We start from the raw sequence: 21085 nt of genomic DNA, 5'->3' as shown, positions 1-21085 counted from the left end.
CAGAATATAATGATGTCAGACATCATTCATCACTTTTCCACAGAATACTAGAAATTCATAGTCATTTATCTTTACAAAATCTCTCTTTTGACTGTCCATACAAAACAATGAGACATATGCAATAACATATGATGAATTAGTCACACTGTGGGCACATAGCCTACCTTATAGCCTGCTGTAATTTGTTTCATTAAAATATATATATATTATTGTACATAATAGTTGAATATATAACACAAATATAAACCTTATTGTTTTGTTTGTTTAAAGGAATAGTTCACCCAAATTAAATTAAATCAAATTAGCTGAAAATGTACTCACCTTCAGGCCATAGGTGAGTTTGTTTCTTCATCAGAACAGATTTGGAGAAATTTAACATTACATCACTTGCTCACCAATGGATCCTCTGCAGTGAATGGGTGCTGTCAGAATGAGAGTTCAAACAGCTGATTAAAAAATAATAATCCACAAGTAATCCACACGACTCCATCAATTAATGTCTTGTAAAGGAAAAGGAAAGGAAGGGAGGTGACGTGTGGCCAAGTATGGTAATTTGTGCTCACCAGTCCAAGTGCAGACTCAAAGCAGTGGGTAGTGAACAAACACACACACCCAGAGCAGTGTGCAGCCATTTTTGCTGTATAGCGCCCAGGAGCAGTTGTGAGTTCGGTGCCTTGCTCATTGAAGTTGGAAGAGAGCGCTGTATATTCACTCCTCCCACCTACAATCCCTGCTGGTACCGAGACTCGAACCCATGACCTTTGGGTTACAAGTCACACTCCCTAACCATTAGGCCATGACTAGTAAAGAAAAAAGTGCTTTCACAAGTGAAAAAGTGTCTGCCTAAATCAGGAGAGAAATATGCCCAGATGAAACACTGTTTAATTTCAAGTGAAAAACAGTCCTAAACATGTGATTGGGTTTTGATGTAAGAGAACAACTGGGGGTGAACTTCACTGCAAGAAGCGTTATTATTGATTACGGACTGGTATTTTGGCCAGTAGCAACAGTTTAATGTTAAAATGCCTTATTGATGGATTTGTTTATTACAAACGTGCAGCTTTTGACTTTACAAATTGATGGACTGGCGTTACTTTGGATGATTGTGATGTTTTTATCAGTTGTTTGGACTCTAAGTAATATTTTCAGCAAATGTTTATTTTTGCACTTACTATTAGCACCTTCTTGCGGACCTCTGGTGGTCGCCAGACCCCAAGCGAGAGCGAAGGTATAAGGCGGTAACATCGCAGCGCTAGGACCCTGCGGCCCGGTGCGCTCTGGAGGTGTCAGCGTTCCCTCGTGCTGGAGCAGCGCACCTACTCCGCCAGACTCCTGATCAATTATTTGTATGCAAGTGGCCATCCGTAGGGTCAGTCTGGAGATGGCTGCGAATCGGGTGGGGAGGCGTTATAACAATAAGATCCACTCACCGAACCGTGGTACCAGCCGGGAAGCTGGACTGAGCGTGCAGAAGAGGCAAGCACGAGTCACCTAGTTTATGTAGCACTTTTACATGTGCACATTTTGTGTGTGTGTGTATACATATATATATATATATATATATATATATATATGTATGTATGTATGTCTGTGTGTGTGTGTTTGTGTATTATACAAGCTAGTATTTTGTATTTATACTCTCTCTCTCTCTCTCATGCTCTCTCTCATCTAAAATGTTCTTCTAAAATGAGCATTTTTCTCAGGCTCTCATATGTAGGTTCAGTAATAACTGAACATAAATGTAGGAGCCTGAGACAAATGCTGTATTTGGGAAGGGTGAGTCCTCTTGTAACAAAGAATAATATTACACGAGTACAATAAAATGTAATAAATGACATACAAATTCAGTATGAAGAATTTCAAATCGTTCTGTTAATATTTAATGACATGGAAGCAAAGGCGTTTCTGATCAATAAAAAAAATAAGATAAAAATCTTCTTGATTGCTGATTATATGTCAGTGGAATTAATTAATTGGTAAGACGCAATAATATTGAATAATAAAGTTTCTATCAGTGGGAGGAAGATTTCAAATCATCACTATCCACGTGGAAATGTGCACCTAGTCTACGTGTCCCAAACTGTGAAGCAGGTGTCACACCATTTGAATTCAGAATGGAATGTAAAATGTCTGATGGCAAAGATGGTAAAATACGATAAAGGATTTTAATTCCACAATTAAGTTTCGAAATAATGTTTGATTGAGTCCCTTTTGATGTGCTAATCAGTGATTATTCCGCACGTTTATTCATAAAGGGCGTGAACCTTTTCTTGGGTAAAATCCACGAAACGACAGCCTTTTGTGTCCTTCATGAATATATGTGTAAACAATGATTTTAGAAGAAATTTCAGATGGGCTTTCTGAACTATATATACTAAATATATATATATAGAGATAGAGAGAGAGAGAGAGAGAGAGAGAGAGAGAGAACTGAACTAATTATAACTGAATTTAAAATGCAAAGTGTAACAATGAGTTGATAAGTGTTATAATGTATTAACTGTGCTTACAAACATTCATGAGATTGTACAATGCATTATAGGTGTAGACAAGGCATAATGAATGCATTAAAACTACTTTTATAATGCATTATACATGAAGGCTTTAAGTAAAGTGTTACCTTTTTTCATATTTTTCCATCAGTAGGATGGAAAATTAATATTAGCAGAAATATCACTATTAAATTCTTTAAAATCTTGTAATGTCATAAGTCATAAGAAATCATTAAGACCACAAAAGTAAGTTGTGAAGATTTTTACCCTCAAACTTTGACATGATTTGCATCTCCAAATGGTCTTTACTCTGCTGATTTAGCACACATAGTTAAGCTACAGCAGGCTACTTATCCTGTTCTCCTGTGAGGCTTGAAAAACTAAGACAAGTAAACATGTCTGATATGCAGAAATGCTATCAATTTATATCTAATTAGTTTACATTCCTGTGTCTTGGGGTATTTTAGGACAGAGGGGATTTTTTTCCTCAGAGGGTCCAGTTCCCATGAGCAACAAGATCAGGGGGCCGACCTTAAATGTTTAAAGATGCGGTCAAGACTTGTTGGTGCGCTTGCTGCCTTACATGGAAAGCTCTGGGATGGGATGCCAGCAGGCGTCTGGAAAACAGTAAACATTCACAGTCACTGGGCTTTGTGATGGTCGATGTGAGGAGGCAGATGCTTGAGCTCTGACACTGGAACGCACATGGCGTCCTGCCACGATAATTATGAAATTGTGTAGGAGAGATCGAGGGGTGTTGCAACACATTTAGTTTCAACATCTATAATTAGTGGTTTTAAAGCAGTATGTTTCACAACCTGTATATTTCCAGATTTGCCTGTTACTAATTAAAGTAGCATATTTTAATCTCATGTAAATCCATAATTTTTTTAAACAGGGTCTAGCTGCTTTTGCACTGTCTACTTTAAATTGTACATTGAAATAAGAAACAGCAAGGACTGCATTGAATAAAATATGTAATTTATGTGACAAACATGAAGTATTAACATAAAATATTATTTCATTGTAATAGCTATTGTAATAATCTGTTTTATTTACAACTTCAACAATAATTAGCATTTTATATATATATATATATATATATATATTACATTTGTTAAAATGTAGCATAAAGAAGTAGTACCATGTACATTGTACACACTAGTATGGCACAATATCACACAACCTCAGAAAAAAAGGTACAAAAGCTGCCACTAGGATCCTATCCTTTTAAAAGGTACATCTTTGTACCTTATTTACCCCTAAAGGGTGCATAATAGTACCTTGAAGGTACATATTAGCTCCTAAAGTGTACGTATTGGTAACTAAATGCTACATATTAGTACCTTTTGAAAGGGTACCACCCCAGTGACAACTTTTACCAGTTCTTTAAGAGTACATGATGACTGAACGAATCCCAATAGTCAACTTTTTGTCATCTTTATGATGTGATGTTGGTGCTAAAAAAGAAACAGCCCCCACTGAGGCTGTAATCAGATCCCCTCCTTCATTTCCTGTTGGCAGCAGGCCCAACTACGTCCTGCTCTTATGGTCCTGGGATTGATTGATGGTATATTTGTCTCATGGGGTGTTTTTTATGAGTAAGGGGGATGGGGGCTGTAGAAATGAAGACCCCATATGTCACTGTATCACACAAAGAAAGCCCTCCTGCAACTGTCCTCCACCCCCATCCCGCAAAACGACTACCCGCTACCAACTGGTCCATGGACAGGGCATCACAAGCCCCATTAAGCAGGACCATTAGTCGTCTGCTCTATCAAAGCTTAATAAAAAAGCCTAGATTAGAGTCCCGTAGTGGACAGATTCATGTTCATTTGTAGTCCAGAGGCTGGTTCATCTTTTATTCCATGTCAGTGGCCCAAACGTAGTCACAAAACTGCACTACAGATTTGACATATGTGAAATCCAAAAAATGAGTAATAGTTAACAGCAATTGTACTAAATAAGTCTTTTCTGATAGTGTTATGGATAAAACAAAGCTAAATGCTAAAAATAACATAAAAAGGTTTTGTGAAATGCAATCATGCATGGTTGGGGTAGCTAAATAAACAGGCTGACCAACTTTTGAAAGGAAAGGAGAAACCACTTCTCATAAATCTTGTTGTAGATGTCAGACGTTATGTATTCACTCATAATCTGTGGTATTTTGATGCAAATGAATGTGTCACTTGGTATAAGATAGTCAAATTAGGCACATGCTAACATGGTTGTGCACTTTGAAATGGAAGGAAAAGAAAACCCAGACTGCATTAAGTACTGGTTGGTACCATGTTGGGTCACCATTTGATCTTAATGTAACTCCAGTTGAGAAGTTTAGCATTAGCTAGCTAGCATTAGCTGGAATTTATTGTGTTATTCACAATAAAGGACACAAATGTTACATGTTTAATGCATAAAAGGCATTTTTTATGTTTTGATGTACATTATCAGTTCAGTTTGAGAAGTGGTAATGCATTAACGTCTGATGATGATCAGAAACTGAATGGATTCAGCCAAAGTGCTTATATCAGCATCACAAGGACCAAAGAGCAAAACAGATCCACATTTAGAATATTACATTTCAGAGTTGACCTGTAGATGAGTTCTTGTTCCTAAAATGGTCAGCTTGTAAAGAGGTCACTAGTAAACAAAGGCTACATTAAATCATTTATTCTGCATGCACAAATATTTGAAGAATAACTAAATGGTTTCTTGTGAAAAAGGTCTTTCTTATGGATAAATGATAACAATTCCGTCAAAGGCATGTAATGTAAATAGTTAGACTAAACCATGTCAGCCCGTGTTGATCTCACATGCACTTTTGCATTTAATGTGGATCGGCGTACTGTTACATCACAGTTTATGGAGTCCTAAGGGCAGATGATGCACAAAAGATCTGACATTTTACTCTGGTTGGACTAAGCTGACATGAGAGGCACTGAAGTGCTAGCGCAGTGCTCCATCAGAGATTATCTATAGCATGTAAGATTAGTGAATGCAGTATTATTTAAAGTTTATCATGCAAAAATATCTCTTTATGAAAGAGTTTGAATGTACAACAGATTTATTTAACTTTTAAAATTTATTTTAACAGATGTATTTTACTTTTTTTTTATATAGTGTATAATTTTTTATATATTTATACTATATATTTATTTATTTATACTTTATAAGGATTAAGACTTTTAAAGATTTTTAAAAATATTTTTACTCACAATTTCTTCCCAGATAAAATATTTTCAAATATTATTTTAAAAAATGCCCTTGGGGTTATAACATTTTATAATTTTACACTAGACACCACACTTTCAAAATTAGGCTACCTCATAGGTTTTTTCTAGACTTACACTTGAGGGGGTAAAATAAAATCTTGATTTTGTTTGTTGTTTTAGCTTATTTTATAGCTTGTTTTGGTTTATTTTGAATAAGGGGATAGTTCAACATTAAATAAACCATGACCAACCAAAATTGACATGAATATTTACACATATAATTTCTCAAGATATTTGGTACACTACTTTTCAGTTTTCTATTGAAGGTGCAAAGCTTCTCTGCTCAGGAACGAATCTAAAGCAAAAGCACAAACTTTCAGTTACTAAAGGTTTGCCCTGTACGTTCAGCGTGTGAAGGGTTATGTTTGTTTCACAGCATTTCAGTGGCATTTGGAGTTAAAAGAAAGGTCATTGATGCCCTGGTAGGGCTTTCAGCTTGGATCTTTCTCTGATTGACCTTTCAACGGTGGTGTTAGTTTCAGGATTTTGAAAGTTCTCCCACGCCAACCCTGTTCCCTGTAGTTATCCGTAACCTTATCAGGAGACACACTGGCTTGCATGACCAGCTCTTAACCTGCTGTGTGGATGTACACCTGATGGCAATTTGGAGCTTTGGTAATCATGTTAACGTAGTTGCAGTACTTGGTGTTAACTTAAGTTAGACTGAATCCCACAACATTCTATACTATGTTGTGAGTTAGTTGTATCTTAGTATGTTCATGATAACAAATCAATTAATGCAATAGTTCATCCATAAAAGAATAGTTCACCCAAAAATTAAAATGTGCTAATCCAAGATGTAGATGAGTTTGTATTTGTCATTGCTTGTAAACCAATGGATCCTCTGCAGTGAATGGGTGCCGTCAGAATGAGAGTCCAAACAGCTGATAAAAACATCACAATAATCCACAAGTAATCCACACGACTCCAGTCCATTAATGTCATATAAAGTGAAAAGCTGTGTGTTTGTAATTTTCTAATTCATTATTAAGGCGTTTTTAACTTTAGCTAAAATATGTGTCCTCTATACATAATATTGTTTGCTCCATGGGAAAAGTCCTCTGTCTGAATCAGAAGAGAAATATGCACAGATCAGGCACCATTTACAAGCGAAAACAGCAGTTCTAAACAAATATGTTGGTGGATTTTGGTGTGAGAGGACAACATGGGATAGAGGAAGCATTAATTTATTATGCATTGTGGACTCATATTTTTTTCCAGAAGTGACGGTTTAAATTGATCAAAATCTGTTCTGATGAAGAAATAAGCTCTGTTTGGATGGTAGCAAGTTTTCAGTTTTGGGTAAACTATTCCTTTAAATCAAAATTTTGTTGTTAATTTATTCACCCTCATGTTGTCTGACTTTCTGTCTTTTGTGGAACAAAAAAAAAAAAAAAAAGAATTGTACTGATTACTCTTTTCCAAAAAACAATCCAAAAGCACCTGATCATAGTATCATAATAGTGGTCCATACAACTGAAATCTCTTGATTCTGATCATTTCCACGAATCATCTGAACCTGTTCTGAACATTTTGTTAATTAATCAGACATTACTACTTTTCTTACAAACATTCCAAATTGATTTTCCGTGAATGTGTATCAAATCACAGCCTTTGTGCTTCAAGGGATAGATCATTTTGTCATCATTTACAGCAACATTTACTGTACCCTCATGTTGTTCCAAACTTGTATGAGTTTCTTTCTTATGTTGAAAATAAAAGATGATATTTTGAAGAATGCTAGTAATCAAACAGTACTACTTCCATATATTTCTTTACCTACTGGAAGTCAATGGGGACCAACTGTTTGGTTCTTCAAAATTCTTCAAAATATCTTCTTTTGTGTTCAACATAAGAAAGAAACTTGTACAGGTTTGGAGCGACATGAGGGTGAGTAAATGGTGACAAATTTAAATTTTTATTGTGAACTATTCATTTAAGATCAAGCACAGAGGTCATCAAGGGATCAAATAAATGATAAGATAGGCATATATTAAAAGAAAATATGCTGTGATGTTTTCATTCTGCTTTGCTGGTGGGTGGCAGGTTTCAAGCTGATTTTGTTTTTGTAAATGATTTACTGGAAGGACATGAATATTGACCTTGGCCTATTTTCGAAGGCACCAAGCCACAATAGAAAGGCAAGTGAAAATGAAATCGTTCTTGAAACAGAGGTGCGCACCATAAATAATAGATTGTATTTTCCAGGTACACCATTTCCTATTAGAGGAAATTATTTTCCCACTGCAGTTACGATTTTAAAATCAATGCAGAATTAAGGCATTAATTAAATAATAAGTAGTCTGGTTTATCTGGAGGTGTATTTGAGGTGGTTTGAATAAAAGGGAAGGGCGGGACTTGTTAATTCCCATACAATAGATTAGTGCTGAGTGACAGCTGCCTGGCCTAGATTGACAGCTGCTGAATGGAGCTCTGAGCTCTGTAAGGCTGTTTGGACCGTCTGATTTCACCACTGTTCTCATTTAGTATGACTTCTAACATTTAGAGACAGCTTAGCAGGGGATTCATTGATTTATGTGGTGGGCAGTCAAGTGAGAATAGATCTGAATGTGCATATCTAATGCAACTCTTCCTTTTACAATGTATGTAACAGTTGTGAGTTTCTTTTATTAAGCCATAAATTAAGTCGAATTGTAAATGCTCTGTTCACACCATTTATTAATTAATGCATTAATGATGAACTCAGATTTTAGCATTTTGTCATAATTATTATTAGACCATTTTTATGTATTAGACATTTTTAGTGCAAAAATTCAGTGCCATATGCATTTTAAAAGTGCGGTCACATTTAGCTTTGTGTGGTGAAATTCCATGAGTGGCGGTTAGCCGGTTACACTAGACATTGAGCATGTTACATTTCTTCAGCCACTGAAATGGTTGTGATATGACATCATATTCTATGGAGTCTTTTTAAAAAATAAATAAAATCAACATATAACAAATAATAAATCCTAAATTTAAAAATATACACTCACCTTCCTGCTGTGCCGCAAACCTGTAACTTTAATGTTTGTGTACTTTTAAGCTAAGAGATCATGCTGTGATGTACTGATCTTCTTTTAGACACACATTTAAACTTGAACTTTGGAAAGCAGCAAAATGCAAAACATCTTCACATGAGCTTGCATTTCCGGTCTTCATAATTTGGGAATTTCACATAAGGAATATTACACACAAATGTCCCAACACAAATTTCATGCATCGAGAATCTGGAAATTCAATTGACCTTTTTTAAATTCACATTTATTTGTATAGTGAGTGCTTTTCAGAATACACAATGTTGCAAAGCAGCTTCACAGAAAAAGAATGTTTCTACATTACAATTAAGAGTAATTTATCAGTGGTGACTTCAGTATGTCAAAGTGATGTCCATATGGCAGAGATGTATCAGTTATAGCATAGTACAAATCATGCAGTTAGTTAATGACATGTATTCAAGTAGAAATGTTGATCATGATTAACGGGATGCCCATCTAAGCAAGGAATGATAATATGCATTTGATTAGATAAAAGTAGAGTGCAGGGTTATTAGATGTATTATGTGAACGCTTGGCTAAAGAGATGTCTTTAATCTAGATTTAAAGATTTAGTGTGTCTGAACAATATCAGGAAGGCTGCTCCAGTGTTTAGGAGCCAAATGAGAAAAATGCTGTCTTATCCAAATGTAATAGAAAAAACATATATTGGTCATCCAATCTTTTACATACTCTGTTAGCTTGGATAATTTAGAAGTTTAATTTGGTCTTGATGAAATATATAGTTGAGTATCATCAGCATAACAGTGGAAACTAATCTTTCTACTATTTTCTAATAATACTACCAAGGGGTAGTAAATAGCAAAGGGCCTAAGATAGATCCTTGCAGTACTCCATTACTTACGTTAACTGAGATAATTCCCCATTTAAATAAACAAAGTGGTAACGGTCAGACAGGTAGGATTTAGACCATCTTAAAACCTGTCCCTGAATACCCATATGATTTTATAATCTATCTATAAGTATATCATGATCTACAATGTTGAACGCAGCACTAAGAAGTAAAACTAGCAATGAAATGCAGCCTTGGTCTGATGCAATAAGCAAGTCACTTGTAAATTTAATGAGTGCAGTTTCTGTGCTATGATGAGGACTTAAAATGATATATATATATAATTTTTTTCTTTTTTTTTTCTTTTTTTGCAGGAAGGAGCACAATTGAGCAGACACAACCTTTTCTAAAATTTAAAAAAAAAAAGAAAGATTTGAAATGGGTCTGTAATTTGCCAGTGCTCTCAGCAATGGCCATCTTATAAATACTGTTTGACTTCCTTTCTTTTCCATGACAAGTGGGTGTCAGAAACGGAAAGTTGCACAGCGCTTTGTGTACCGGTGTAACTTGATTTCTAGATGCGCCATCTACTGTCAGAGAGTGAAATTACATTTTCTTTCAGCCTACCATTTTTCATGGTGGTGTGAAGAGGCCTTAAATGTGACTGTTTCTCTCCTCACAGGAAGAGGATATGCCAGAGGAAGTGAACATTGATGAGCTACTAGATCTACAGAGTGATGAAGAAAGGATGCAGAAGCTTAAGGTATCTGCTTTCTGAAACTACAGATGAAGAAACCAGTATGTGGTATATTTAACAAGTTTAAAGGAACAGTTAACCCAAATAGTGAATCATATGAGCTACTTTTATGAGCAATTTCTTCTTTTAAGTTTCTTTATTTGTTTTCCACATGAGATAGAAATCCATAGGGTTTTGGAACAAATTATTTAATGAATTAATCCTTTAACTAGAAAGATCTCTTTAATTGCAATAAAAGAATCAATCCAGCATTAAACCATTCAAATCCATTTTCAGCCGGGGCAAGATTTGTCACGCTCTTTAATAAATCTCTCGATTTTTATTTCTTGTAGGACATCCTTCATACCTGCGGTAACAACACAGAAGTAAGTCTACCTACCTCTTTCTCTCCCCTTTTCTCTACCTCCCTTCTGCTATCAATGTTATAATTCTATCAAACAATAGGAAATAAACATGATCTTTCATTTCAAACAAAGTTGTGTTGTCCTTTTCTGCACATAGCTTTGATGTTTTATCTTTAACTAAATAACCCCCTGCAAGTGTTTGAGTTTATTGTAGACATAAAAGTGACTCACTGTCACACTGCAGGAAATAGTGACTAACAGTGTTAATGATTAGACAAAATTCTTTATCAAAAAGTGGGTGTTGTGGGATAATACCCAGAAAATTGAGGGAATTTATTTTTATTTTTTGTATTTTTTTTGCTGAATGCTTTCTAAATCCAGATGATGTAGTTACAACAACCACCAGCAGGGGCTAAATGGGCCATGCTAACCAGCTAAAACTTTTAGGACTACAAACACTGCATCATCCTCTGCTGCCCTCTGTTGACAAAATTGATATTGACAAGTTAATACTTTAAAACAATATTCAGGTCTTATCTCTAAGTTGTGTTTTCATTCAGATACTGTTGACACATTTTATCATGTCTTTAAAGATTCTTCTGTGATGATGTGCTTTTCTCCTCATCTTCATCAGGTCTTCATCACAGAACTGGTGAATAAACTTCATGGTTTGCAGAAACAAGAAGATCTCCACAACAATGGGATTGAACATCCCCAGCTTCACATCTTTTCTGATCGCCAGGGCTCTCCTGACACTGAGAGACACTGAGCATCTGCTCAAACATCTACAGCTCTTCAGTCTCCTGTATCAAAACCACGTCATATCAAGGCATCAGCAGCCCATACTGCTGTCTTCATTTTTTCAAGTAACAAAACAGAAAAACGCTATAAAAATATTTATGTAAAAATCTTGCCTAAAGCTCAGAGTAAAACACTGAGTGACTGACCACTGCATGGACCTGTGAAAAGTTGTCTTAATAATTTTGAAATTTTTAAACAATTATAAATGAGAGTCTCGTTTGTTACAATAGAAGTGCTTTCACGCAATGAACGTGTATTTGTTAATTTAAGCAATTATTTCTACCTGATCCCTTAAAATTGCTTTCGTTGGTATAACCCACTATAGTCAGGATTATATGGAAATATTAAATAACTTGTTTGGCTTTAATAAAAACAGTTAATTTAGTGAATTTTAGTTAATCTGTGAAAACCATTTGTACAGTGCATAGCAGCCAGTTTAAATAGTTTTTTTCTTAGAAATACTGACCCATGTTAAGGATTTTTCTCATGAAATATTTCTAGGTTTTTTAGATTATGCTGAACCCATGAGTTTTTCACAAATGGACCAAAGATTTTTGGCAAAGTGCTTTTTAGATTTCAAATCAGTTACAGTAATTCCCTGTTGTGTTGTGTATGTCTGTGGTTAGATTTTGTAGGATTAAATTATTTTTCAGAAAAAAAGTCTTGAATATCAGTGCTGAATTTAATATGCTTCATTAAAACTGACAGCTTAAGCTTTTTAAGCTGGTTTGTAACAAAATCATGAGGTATTGTTAATATGTTTGCTGCTACTATATGAATTACTCAAGCTGGTCAAATTTATTATATGTTTGAAGAAGACTCCACATTTTGAAGAACTTCTTGAGTTGATTCTCTTCTAGCTCTGTATTTTAGTTTGTATAATGCACCGGTGTGTTTGTTTGTACAGTGGCAGACTTCCAGAAATTTGTCTTACTTTTTATTTTATTATTTTTTTTTTACTGTTTTTAGTTTTACTTGCTTGTTTCACTTGTTTGTTTTCTTTTATATTTAAAATGATATGAAACTGAACAAAATAATAACGGGCTATTTATCTTTTGGTATGCCTTCATTTGAAATGAAACAAAAACACACAAGCTAAAGAACACAGAAATAAATAATGCTGTATAGCCCGTTATATCTTTGTGAAATAAAATAATAATACATCTACTGTATGTCTTCAGTTAATTATTATCATTATTATTATTATATTTACTAAAGTACATAAATGCAAATAGTTTTGTGCTTGTATTTGATTTTCTGCCTTTTAATTTTTACACACATAAACAAATGTAAATAATGACAGATTTATGAGTTTGTGAAAAAAAATATTAGGATAAATTAAGACATTTTCAGGATAAATTATGGATGTATGTATCTATCTAACAAGCTAACCTGTAAAAAAATATCAGAAAAAGACAGCAGAGGGCAGTAATGCTTCTGTGCACGTCAATCTGTTTTAAGCTATTTTGGTTATAAATGCTATTGTATGTTATTGTATAGCATAAATGTGTTTCACTTCACTTACAAACCGTTTAAGATTAAAAATCAGTGCAGAAGATGTTTTATAATTTAAAATCGTAACTGTAATTATTTTATTCACAGACATTGGCATTAGTAGCAGCAGCTCTTATTCAGCTTTCATTAACAACTAGTCAGTCAATCAGTCAGCAATATTGTTTGTTGAAAGATGGAAAAACATGAATGGCGATTTTAAACTCTGTACAAAGTTAACGTTTTGTAAACACAAGCTATATCAGAAACATACCATGTCAACGGTGAGGCCTGTCAACAAAGTGAAAAAAAAGAAACATTGTTTTTCAGATAGAGCTGTGCAAATTCTTTCAAGCAGCAAAGTCATGCTTGTTCCTGTGATGTAAACAATATAAATAGCACTGATTACCACAGTGCTGATCAAAGCCTCTATAGATCCTCAGGTCTAATACAATGCTGTAAGAAAACAAACAAACTACCCCACGCAGAGACGGTGCAGGTGCACTCATTGACCCGGGCACAGTCTGCCCTGCTTATTTCAACCCACAGTTGGGAAAACACCTTCAGATGTGCTAGGACGCTTAGCATCAACAAACACGCTTCAGACAAAAGCCAAGCAGGACAGTGGGCTCCTACACACTTAGATCCACTTCCCTCACGCCACACACCAGTGATGACCAGTCATGTTAGTCATAAGCACACATATCCATGCCAGTCAATAAAGAAATAAACAAAAAATACTGTTCTGCATCCATGCCTCCCAGAGCAATTAGTGGAGTCATAGTGCCCATGATCCCAGAGGCCCAAGAGGTGGTGGGGGAAGCTCAGAGCTGGTGGAAAGGAAAGGGGATGGCCGGCTTCCTGAGGAAAAAGCATCGTCTTTTGCGCTCCAAAACAACTCAGGAAGTGACTATAGCCAGTCCCGGGCTTCAGACGTGCTTTTAGTTGGACGACAGCACATGTAGAGTTAGTTACTCTCTGAGTTGGACACTGACAGTGACAAACTAAGACACAAACACATCCACAGATACGAAACCTCTGGGACACTGGGATGTCCCTGCTCTGAGACGTTTAGGGATTTACCATCGCTTCACTGCCAAACAAGGTAAGTGGAACGTTTTGTCTGGTTTGACAGGGTTTTCTGACTTTTCGTAGGTTCAAAATTGATGAAATGACAAGTGGAGGCTCGTTTAGTACTAAGTTAGTTCAAATGTCATGGGGTTCAACTGTTTCTCTTGGGTGAAGAGGGTTATTCTGATGTCATGGTGAGCTGAGTGGATGTTGTGTAGGTCTTAGTGTCAATGATATACATGAATGCCCAATATACTTCAGCCTTCATACTTTTTGTAAACTTCTTGTATTAATACACTCAAACAAAACTGAAAAGCTTTATAATTGTGGAATATGACTGAGTACTTATTTATTTATTTAGCATGGTCCATGTTATGATGTTCACATGTGTCGGGAACTGATTTTTGATAAAACACTTTCTCTGGACATCTCGTCTCAAAACAGTGAACAGAAATAAAGTATAGAAGATTTTGTAATCAGCTGGTTTTCACGTTTCAATTCAGATTTGACTTTAACCCAACTGATACTAAAAATGTTAAACAACAACAACAAAAATCCTTAAAATCAAACATTAAAATGTATTCATGTTGCATCAAACTGCATAGGCCCAACAATGTCAGAAATTAATTTGCACTTTTTTGGTTTTCTTAAATAAACAACAAGAGAAGTATGAATTTATTTGAATAATAAGTGAACAGATTTTTTTACATTTAGTCTGGCTTATATGTTCTTTGACCTTGTGTAGTTTTGTTCTCTTGTGAGGATTTTTTTCCCCACAAATGAATATGCCATAGAATGGTGGTTCTCAGTTGGGGGCCGGGGCCCACTAGGGGGCATCAGCAAACTTCCAGGGCAGCTCAGTAAGTCTTAAAATTATTTAAATGTAGTTATATTACATAATCTTAATTAAAATGCTAAAACACTAAAAAAAAAAATTTAAAAAAAAAATAAAGATGTACAACATCAAACTGTCATAATATTTTTATTTAACACTTTAAACTGTCATTATATAATAAAACCAGATCTAACTAGAGTGTAAAAAGCAGGAGTCAAAAATGTTGAGAACCGCTAGATGTATAACCTTTGACACCAACAACAAAACAAACATTTTCTCCTCTCTTTTTGTAGCTAAGTAGCTTATTTTGATATCATAATTTGCACATTTATATATTTTTTATTCAACAGAACAGACCATGAGAGGCAGTTTGGGTTATTAGTTCCAGTGAATATTCTGTCTATTTTTGTTTTAAAACGTTTTTTACATTCTGTTACAGCCAAATGAATTATATGCCATCAAAATGAGTCATGAATTCATATAATATACAATCCAACTGGAATAACATAAGGTATAGAATATTAAACAGACTCAAAAAAGTACAAAAGGTACTTATATATAACATTTACATAATAGTATTTTATTACTGATATGTACCTTAAAGATTGAGATTTTGAAAGGATAATGCCCCAGCGACAGCTTTTGTACCTTTTTTCTGAACGTGTACATGTGAGTGAAAACACCACCTGTGCCAAAAGTAAAAAGACAATGCGGATGACAGAAAACACATGTACAGCGATAACGTGTCAATCATGAAAGCCTGGGATAGACAAACCCATGCCATAATCAATCTTTCCTCAAATGCTGAATGATATCTTCCCCCACAAACCTCTTAAATTAGCTTTAACCTGACCCGTTCAATGTAAAAGGTTACACTTGTGACGTCCATCCAGTCCATTCCCGCTTACAGATGCACACACTCCAGCGAAACGGAACCAGGATGCTACCAGCTAAAACGGGCCCTATAAAGGATAACCCCTATTCCTCTGCTGGCATCCACCGTGCTGAATTGTGTCAGGAGGGCTGCGGCTGATTGCTCACTGTGGTCAGGGCTGCTGTTCTAGTGGCATGACAGAGAACCCTTCTCTCAGCACAGATGCAGAGGGCTTTTCCTGTGGTCTGTATGGAGCACCACTGCAGGATGCAGGCAGGCTGTGATTGGACCATCCCCTGCTGACTCTTCACTCAGGTGCCAGCTAAAAGTTGCATAATAGTGGTGACAAACAGGGATTTGAGCACACCACTTTGGGAGAGAAATCAAGAATGATGTGTTTTACTGTAATGACAGTAATGACTGTACAATCAGTGATGAACAGACATATAGCCCATTTTATGATACTTCATAAATAAAATAAATCAATAATAACAGATAAATAATAGAATAAATAATAGAAAGTAAATATTTTACACATAATATTTTACACATATTTATAATAATTGTATTTTTACCAGTATATATTTGTCTTTATAAATGATATTTTATAAATAAATACTTCATAATGTGATACTTTATAAACAAACAAACAAATAAATAATAGAATAAATAACAGTGTCATGCCCTTGGACTGCCCCTGTGTTCCTGTCTTGTGTTTTGCTCCCCATGTGCTCCCCATGACCCAGTTCCTCCCGTGTTTGATTTTGTTAATTGATTTCAGGTGTTTCTTGTTAATTTCCTTGTTTGGTTCCAGTTATTTAAGCCCAGTGTTTTCCTGTGTCCAGTGTTCGGTGTTATACGTCAACTCTATGTCCTACGTGTGTGTTACCCTGTTTTGGTTTATTAAAGACTCCTTCGTAAATTCTCCCGCGTCTCCTCGCTCCAACCTGCAAACAGTAAGCGGCACCCCTTCTCCCCGTTTTTGTTTTCTGTTCCCCGCGGTATGGAAACCGCTGCGAGATTCGCGGCCCTAGCCCGTAAGGACCTTCCTTTTGTGGATACAAGCACTTCCTGTATCTGTTTGCCTCTTTTAAGAAGAATCGCTTTATGTATCCCCCAATTGTAAGTCGCTTTGGATAAAAGCGTCTGCTAAATGTCTAAATGTAAATGTTCCCAAGTTAAGCCCAGAGAGGGCTCCTGTCCCCCAGTCCAGCCCAGAGAGGGCTCCTGTTCCCACGTCCAGCCCAGAAAAAGACTCTGTTCCCAAATCCAGCCCAGAGAGGGCTCCTGTTTCCAAGTCCAACCCAGAGAGGGCTCCTGTTCCCACGTCTGGTCCACGGAGGGCCTCAGAACTCGAAATTTCCCCCATGGAATATTTTTTTTGGGGGGGTGGGTGCTATAGAGCTCCGGCCGTAGAGGCCGGGCCGAGTGCAGAGGCCAAGGCCACGGAGGCCGCTCCGCCATGGCTCCCTGAACTTCCTGCTCCACCATGGCTCCCCGAGCTGCCTGCTCCGCCATGGCACCCTAGTCTGCCTGCTCCGCCATGGTTCCCTAGTCTGCCTGCTCCGCCATGGCTCCCTATTCTGCCTGCTCCGCCATGGCTCCCTAGTCTGCCTGCTCCGCCATGGCCCCTTGAACTACCCGCTCCGCCATGGCTCACTGAACTGTCTGATCCACCATGGGTCCCAGAACGGGTACCGCCCTGGAGGCCTTCCGTCCCGTGTTAAGCCTGTCCCTAGAGGCCTCCAGAGCGCCCCCCCCCTCCCCATTGGATGTTATGAGGTGCGTGGACGCGCCTTCCAGGAGGGGGAGGTAATGTCACGCCCCTGGACTGCTCCTGTGTTCCTGTCTTGTGTTTTGCTCCATATGTGCTCCCCATGACCCAGTTTCTGCCGTGTTTAATTGTGTTCATTGATTTCAGGTGTTTCTCATTAATTCCCTCGTTTGGTTCCAGTTATTTAAGCCCAGTGTTTTCCTGTGTCCAGTGTTCGGTGTTGTAGAACAACTCTATGTCCTACGTGTGTGTTACCCTGTTTTGGTTTATTAAAGACTCCTTCGTAAATTCTCCCACGTCTCCGCGTCTCCTCGCTCCAACACAGTAGGCAGATCGTGACAAACAGAAAGTAAATATTTTACACATAATATTGTTTACATATTTATCTTTTTATTTTTAACAGTATATATGGGTCTTTATAAATGATATTTTATAAATACATACTTTATAATACGATAATAAATAAATAAATAAATAATAATAGAAAGTAAATATTTTACACATATTTATAATAATTGTATTTTATATGGGTCTTTATATTGTGCCATTATATTTTGGAAAGAGGATCCCTCGCAAAGGGATCATCATGGTTTATACTTTTTCTTTGATTTTCTTGAAAATGCATCAAGTGACATAATTGTACAGAAACATTAAAGTCAAAGAAACATTTTACAAAAATCCATCTAAAAAAACAAAATGTTGCTAAAGCATGGACCAGATTGTCCTTTTGAACCATTTGGGCTGTTGGGAAATATTTGAACCTTCGCCAAGGTGAACGTCGTAGGCAGAGCAGGAGCAAAGGATGCACCAGCAAACACACACAACAATGACAAAGTTAATGTTATGTGGTACTATTTCCTGCTCCCCAAGCCCAGATTTCACCCCAGTTTGCAGCTTCTCTTTATACAGTCCCTCTTTATTCAGTGCTGGTCTTAGATGTGGCGCCAATTGTGGTTTCCTGATGCACTTTTTGCCCCCTGACAATCAACAGGAACAAGTATGTGATGTCCTTGTTCGGTTTCAACTGAAAAATATAGCATGTATCTCATAATTGATTAGCAGAGAGGTCAAGGTGGACAAGAGAAAGTGCGTCCGGCAGATAATTGAGAGCTGCAAAAGCAAAAAAGAAGAAAAATGCTTGAACTCTGACCTTTGTGCAGTATGAACGTACAATATGTACATCTTGCGATTCCCGATTTGATCAGCCCAACTGATCAGCGCTCTCGTTTAAAAAAAAAGAAAGAAAAAGAAATACGAGTTAAATAGCCATGCCAAATTTTTGATCTCTACGAACGTCCCTGAATTTTATGGGAGGCGTGACACGGCAATCCTTTGTTTATGCATCAGCAAATAAGCTTTTCTGTACTGTTTATCATATTGTTGAAGGAAACAGATTTCATAATACTTATATGGGCTGCCAAGATGCTTAAGAAAACAAGTGTTTGGAGGAGCTCACACTCCAACATGCTTAGTTTCTTTTATTCAGGCCTTGTTCAATTGCTATGTGCCCTCCATGACGCAGTCCAGGGCCATTTCTATTGTTCAGACAAAACTATATGAATTTGTCTGACTTCCACTTGGCACGTGTACTGTCTGGCTGTTTTGTGAAATATAAAATTGTTAATGGGGGGGGGGATTCAAGAGCTGTGAGGTCACAGATCAGTTTTGTTGGCCAATGTTGGCCCTTGGCCAATTAAATAAACCCCATATCCATTTAAATAACTTTTTAAAATGAAGGATTTCATGAATGCAAAAATACGAATGATTTCCAACCATTAAACACACTGTCACGATTCGGCTACTGCGGGGGAACAAGGAATCGAGGAGATGTCGGAGTAGATCAACATGGAATCATCTTTATTCATCCAAACAAGGGAACACAGGAGCAAGACACACACGTAGCAGGGAGAACAGACGTTTAACAGCAGAACCAAGAACTAGGAGCAGAGAACACTTTAAATACACAGAAACACATGGGTAACACCTGGGAACCATAAGAACTAAATGGGGAACACCTGGACCAAATGAACTTACAGACAGGAACGGGAAAGACCAAATAAGGGCATGGAAACATAAACATGGAGCACTGTGGGGAACAAAACACAACCAACACTAGGAACAGAGTCTGACATAACGCCCCCCTCTGGAAGGTGTGTCCTCACGCCATAACATCCAAAGGGGAGGGGGGTGGGCGCTCTGGAGGTCCCTCAGGACAGACACGGGACAGTGGTACCCGTTCGGGACGCCATGGCGGATCAGGGGACTCGGGAGGCCATGGCGGAGCAGCCTCCGAGGCCACGGCCCCGGCCCCAGCCTCGGCCTCTATGGCTGTAGCCCTACTACCCACCCACCCCCAAAAAAATACTTGGGGAAATTTACGGGGCTGTACTCGGGGCCTGGAGCCCTCCCTGGGCTTAACGGGGGATCTGGTGCCCTCCGTGGGCTATACTCGGGAACAGGAGCCCTCCCTTGGCTGAACTGGGGCCTTCCTGGGCTGAGCTGGGGATCGGGAGCCCTTCCTGGGCTGAACGGGGAAACAGGAGCCCGTCCTGTGCTGAACTGGGGAACAGGAGCCCTCCCTGGGCTTAACTGGGGAACAGGAGCCCTCCCTGGGCTTAACTGGGGAACAGGAGTCCTCCGTGGGCTATACGAGGGATCGGGAGCCCTTCCTGGGCTGAACGGGGAATCGGGAGTCCTCCGTGGGCTATACTTGGGAACAGGAGCCCTTCCAGGGCTATACTCGGGAACAGGAGCCCTCCCTTGGCTTAACTGGGGATCAGGAGCCCTTCCTGGGCTGAGCTGGGGATCAGGAGCCAAGACAGAACAGACGATTGAGGGTGGCGTCATCCAACGCCGTCGCGAGCTTGTAGAACTTCCCGGCGTACTCGTAGAAGGGGAGATCTTGGCGGCATATGGTGAGGAAATGAGCAGCGATCTCCATGCCGCGAGGGGAGAAACCAGGAAACAAAAAACTTTCAAAAAACGGGAAAAAGAAAAATGAGGAGAAGGGACGCTGCTTACTTTTTTCAGGTCTGCTGTTCTGTCACGATTCGGCTACTGCTACTGTGGGGGAATGAGAAATCGAGGAAACGTCGGAGTAGATCAACATGGAATCATCTTTATTTATCTAAACAAGGGAACACAGGAGCAAGACACACACCTAGCAGGGAGAACAGCCGTTTAACAGCAGAACCAAGAACTAGGAGCAGGGAACACTTTAAATACACAGAAACACATGGGTAACACCTGGGAACAATAAGAACTACATGGGTAACACCTGGACCAAATGAACCGACAGACAGGAACGGGAAAGACCAAATAAGGGCATTGAAACATAAACATGGAGCACTGTAGGGAACAAAACACAACCAACACTAGGAACTAGGACAGGAGTCTGACACACACACACACACACACACACACACACTAAATCAATGACAAAATAAAAATGACGACATAGCCTGCTTGAGGCAGACACTGGTGAAAACCTTTTGGAGAACCTGAAGGCATCTTTTGAACGTTCTTAAATTTTATTTAATAATAATA

At 37.9% G+C, this 21085-nt stretch overlaps 2 protein-coding genes across 2 annotated transcripts in view; both read left to right on the top strand.

Annotated features, from left to right (window-relative positions):
* Positions 1-1766: 1766 nt before the first annotated feature.
* On the top strand, positions 1767-12427 carry LOC107726092 (protein phosphatase 1 regulatory subunit 14A-like). The gene is made up of 4 exons (XM_016535574.1): positions 1767-1776; positions 10275-10355; positions 10682-10714; positions 11328-12427. Exons 2-4 carry the CDS (start codon positions 10284-10286, stop codon positions 11460-11462), a joined length of 240 nt encoding a protein of 79 aa, XP_016391060.1. The 5' UTR covers positions 1767-1776; positions 10275-10283; the 3' UTR covers positions 11463-12427.
* A 1508-nt stretch (positions 12428-13935) lies between these two features.
* LOC107726108 (tumor necrosis factor alpha-induced protein 2-like) overlaps positions 13936-21085 on the top strand; it is a 37127-nt gene continuing 29977 nt past the window's right edge. Inside the window, exon 1 of the mRNA XM_016535613.1 lies at positions 13936-14090. The gene's annotated coding sequence lies outside the window, so the exon portion shown is untranslated. The remainder of the gene's footprint in view (positions 14091-21085) is intronic.

The sequence above is a fragment of the Sinocyclocheilus rhinocerous genome, unplaced genomic scaffold (genome assembly GCF_001515625.1).
Source record: "Sinocyclocheilus rhinocerous isolate Xijiao unplaced genomic scaffold, SAMN03320098_v1.1 scaffold816, whole genome shotgun sequence".
Classification (NCBI taxonomy): Eukaryota; Metazoa; Chordata; class Actinopteri; order Cypriniformes; family Cyprinidae; genus Sinocyclocheilus; species Sinocyclocheilus rhinocerous.
Note: the sequence above shows the minus strand (reverse complement) of the source record. Positions and strands in the feature narration are given on the sequence as shown.

Coding starts and splice junctions, on each gene's coding strand:
- LOC107726092 (XM_016535574.1), top strand. CDS start 10,284: ATGCCAGAGGAAGTGAACATTGATGAGCTACTAGATCTACAGAGTGAT. Junction 10,356..10,681: donor AAAGGATGCAGAAGCTTAAG/GTATCTGCTTTC, acceptor TATTTCTTGTAG/GACATCCTTCATACCTGCGG. Junction 10,715..11,327: donor CCTGCGGTAACAACACAGAA/GTAAGTCTACCT, acceptor CATCTTCATCAG/GTCTTCATCACAGAACTGGT.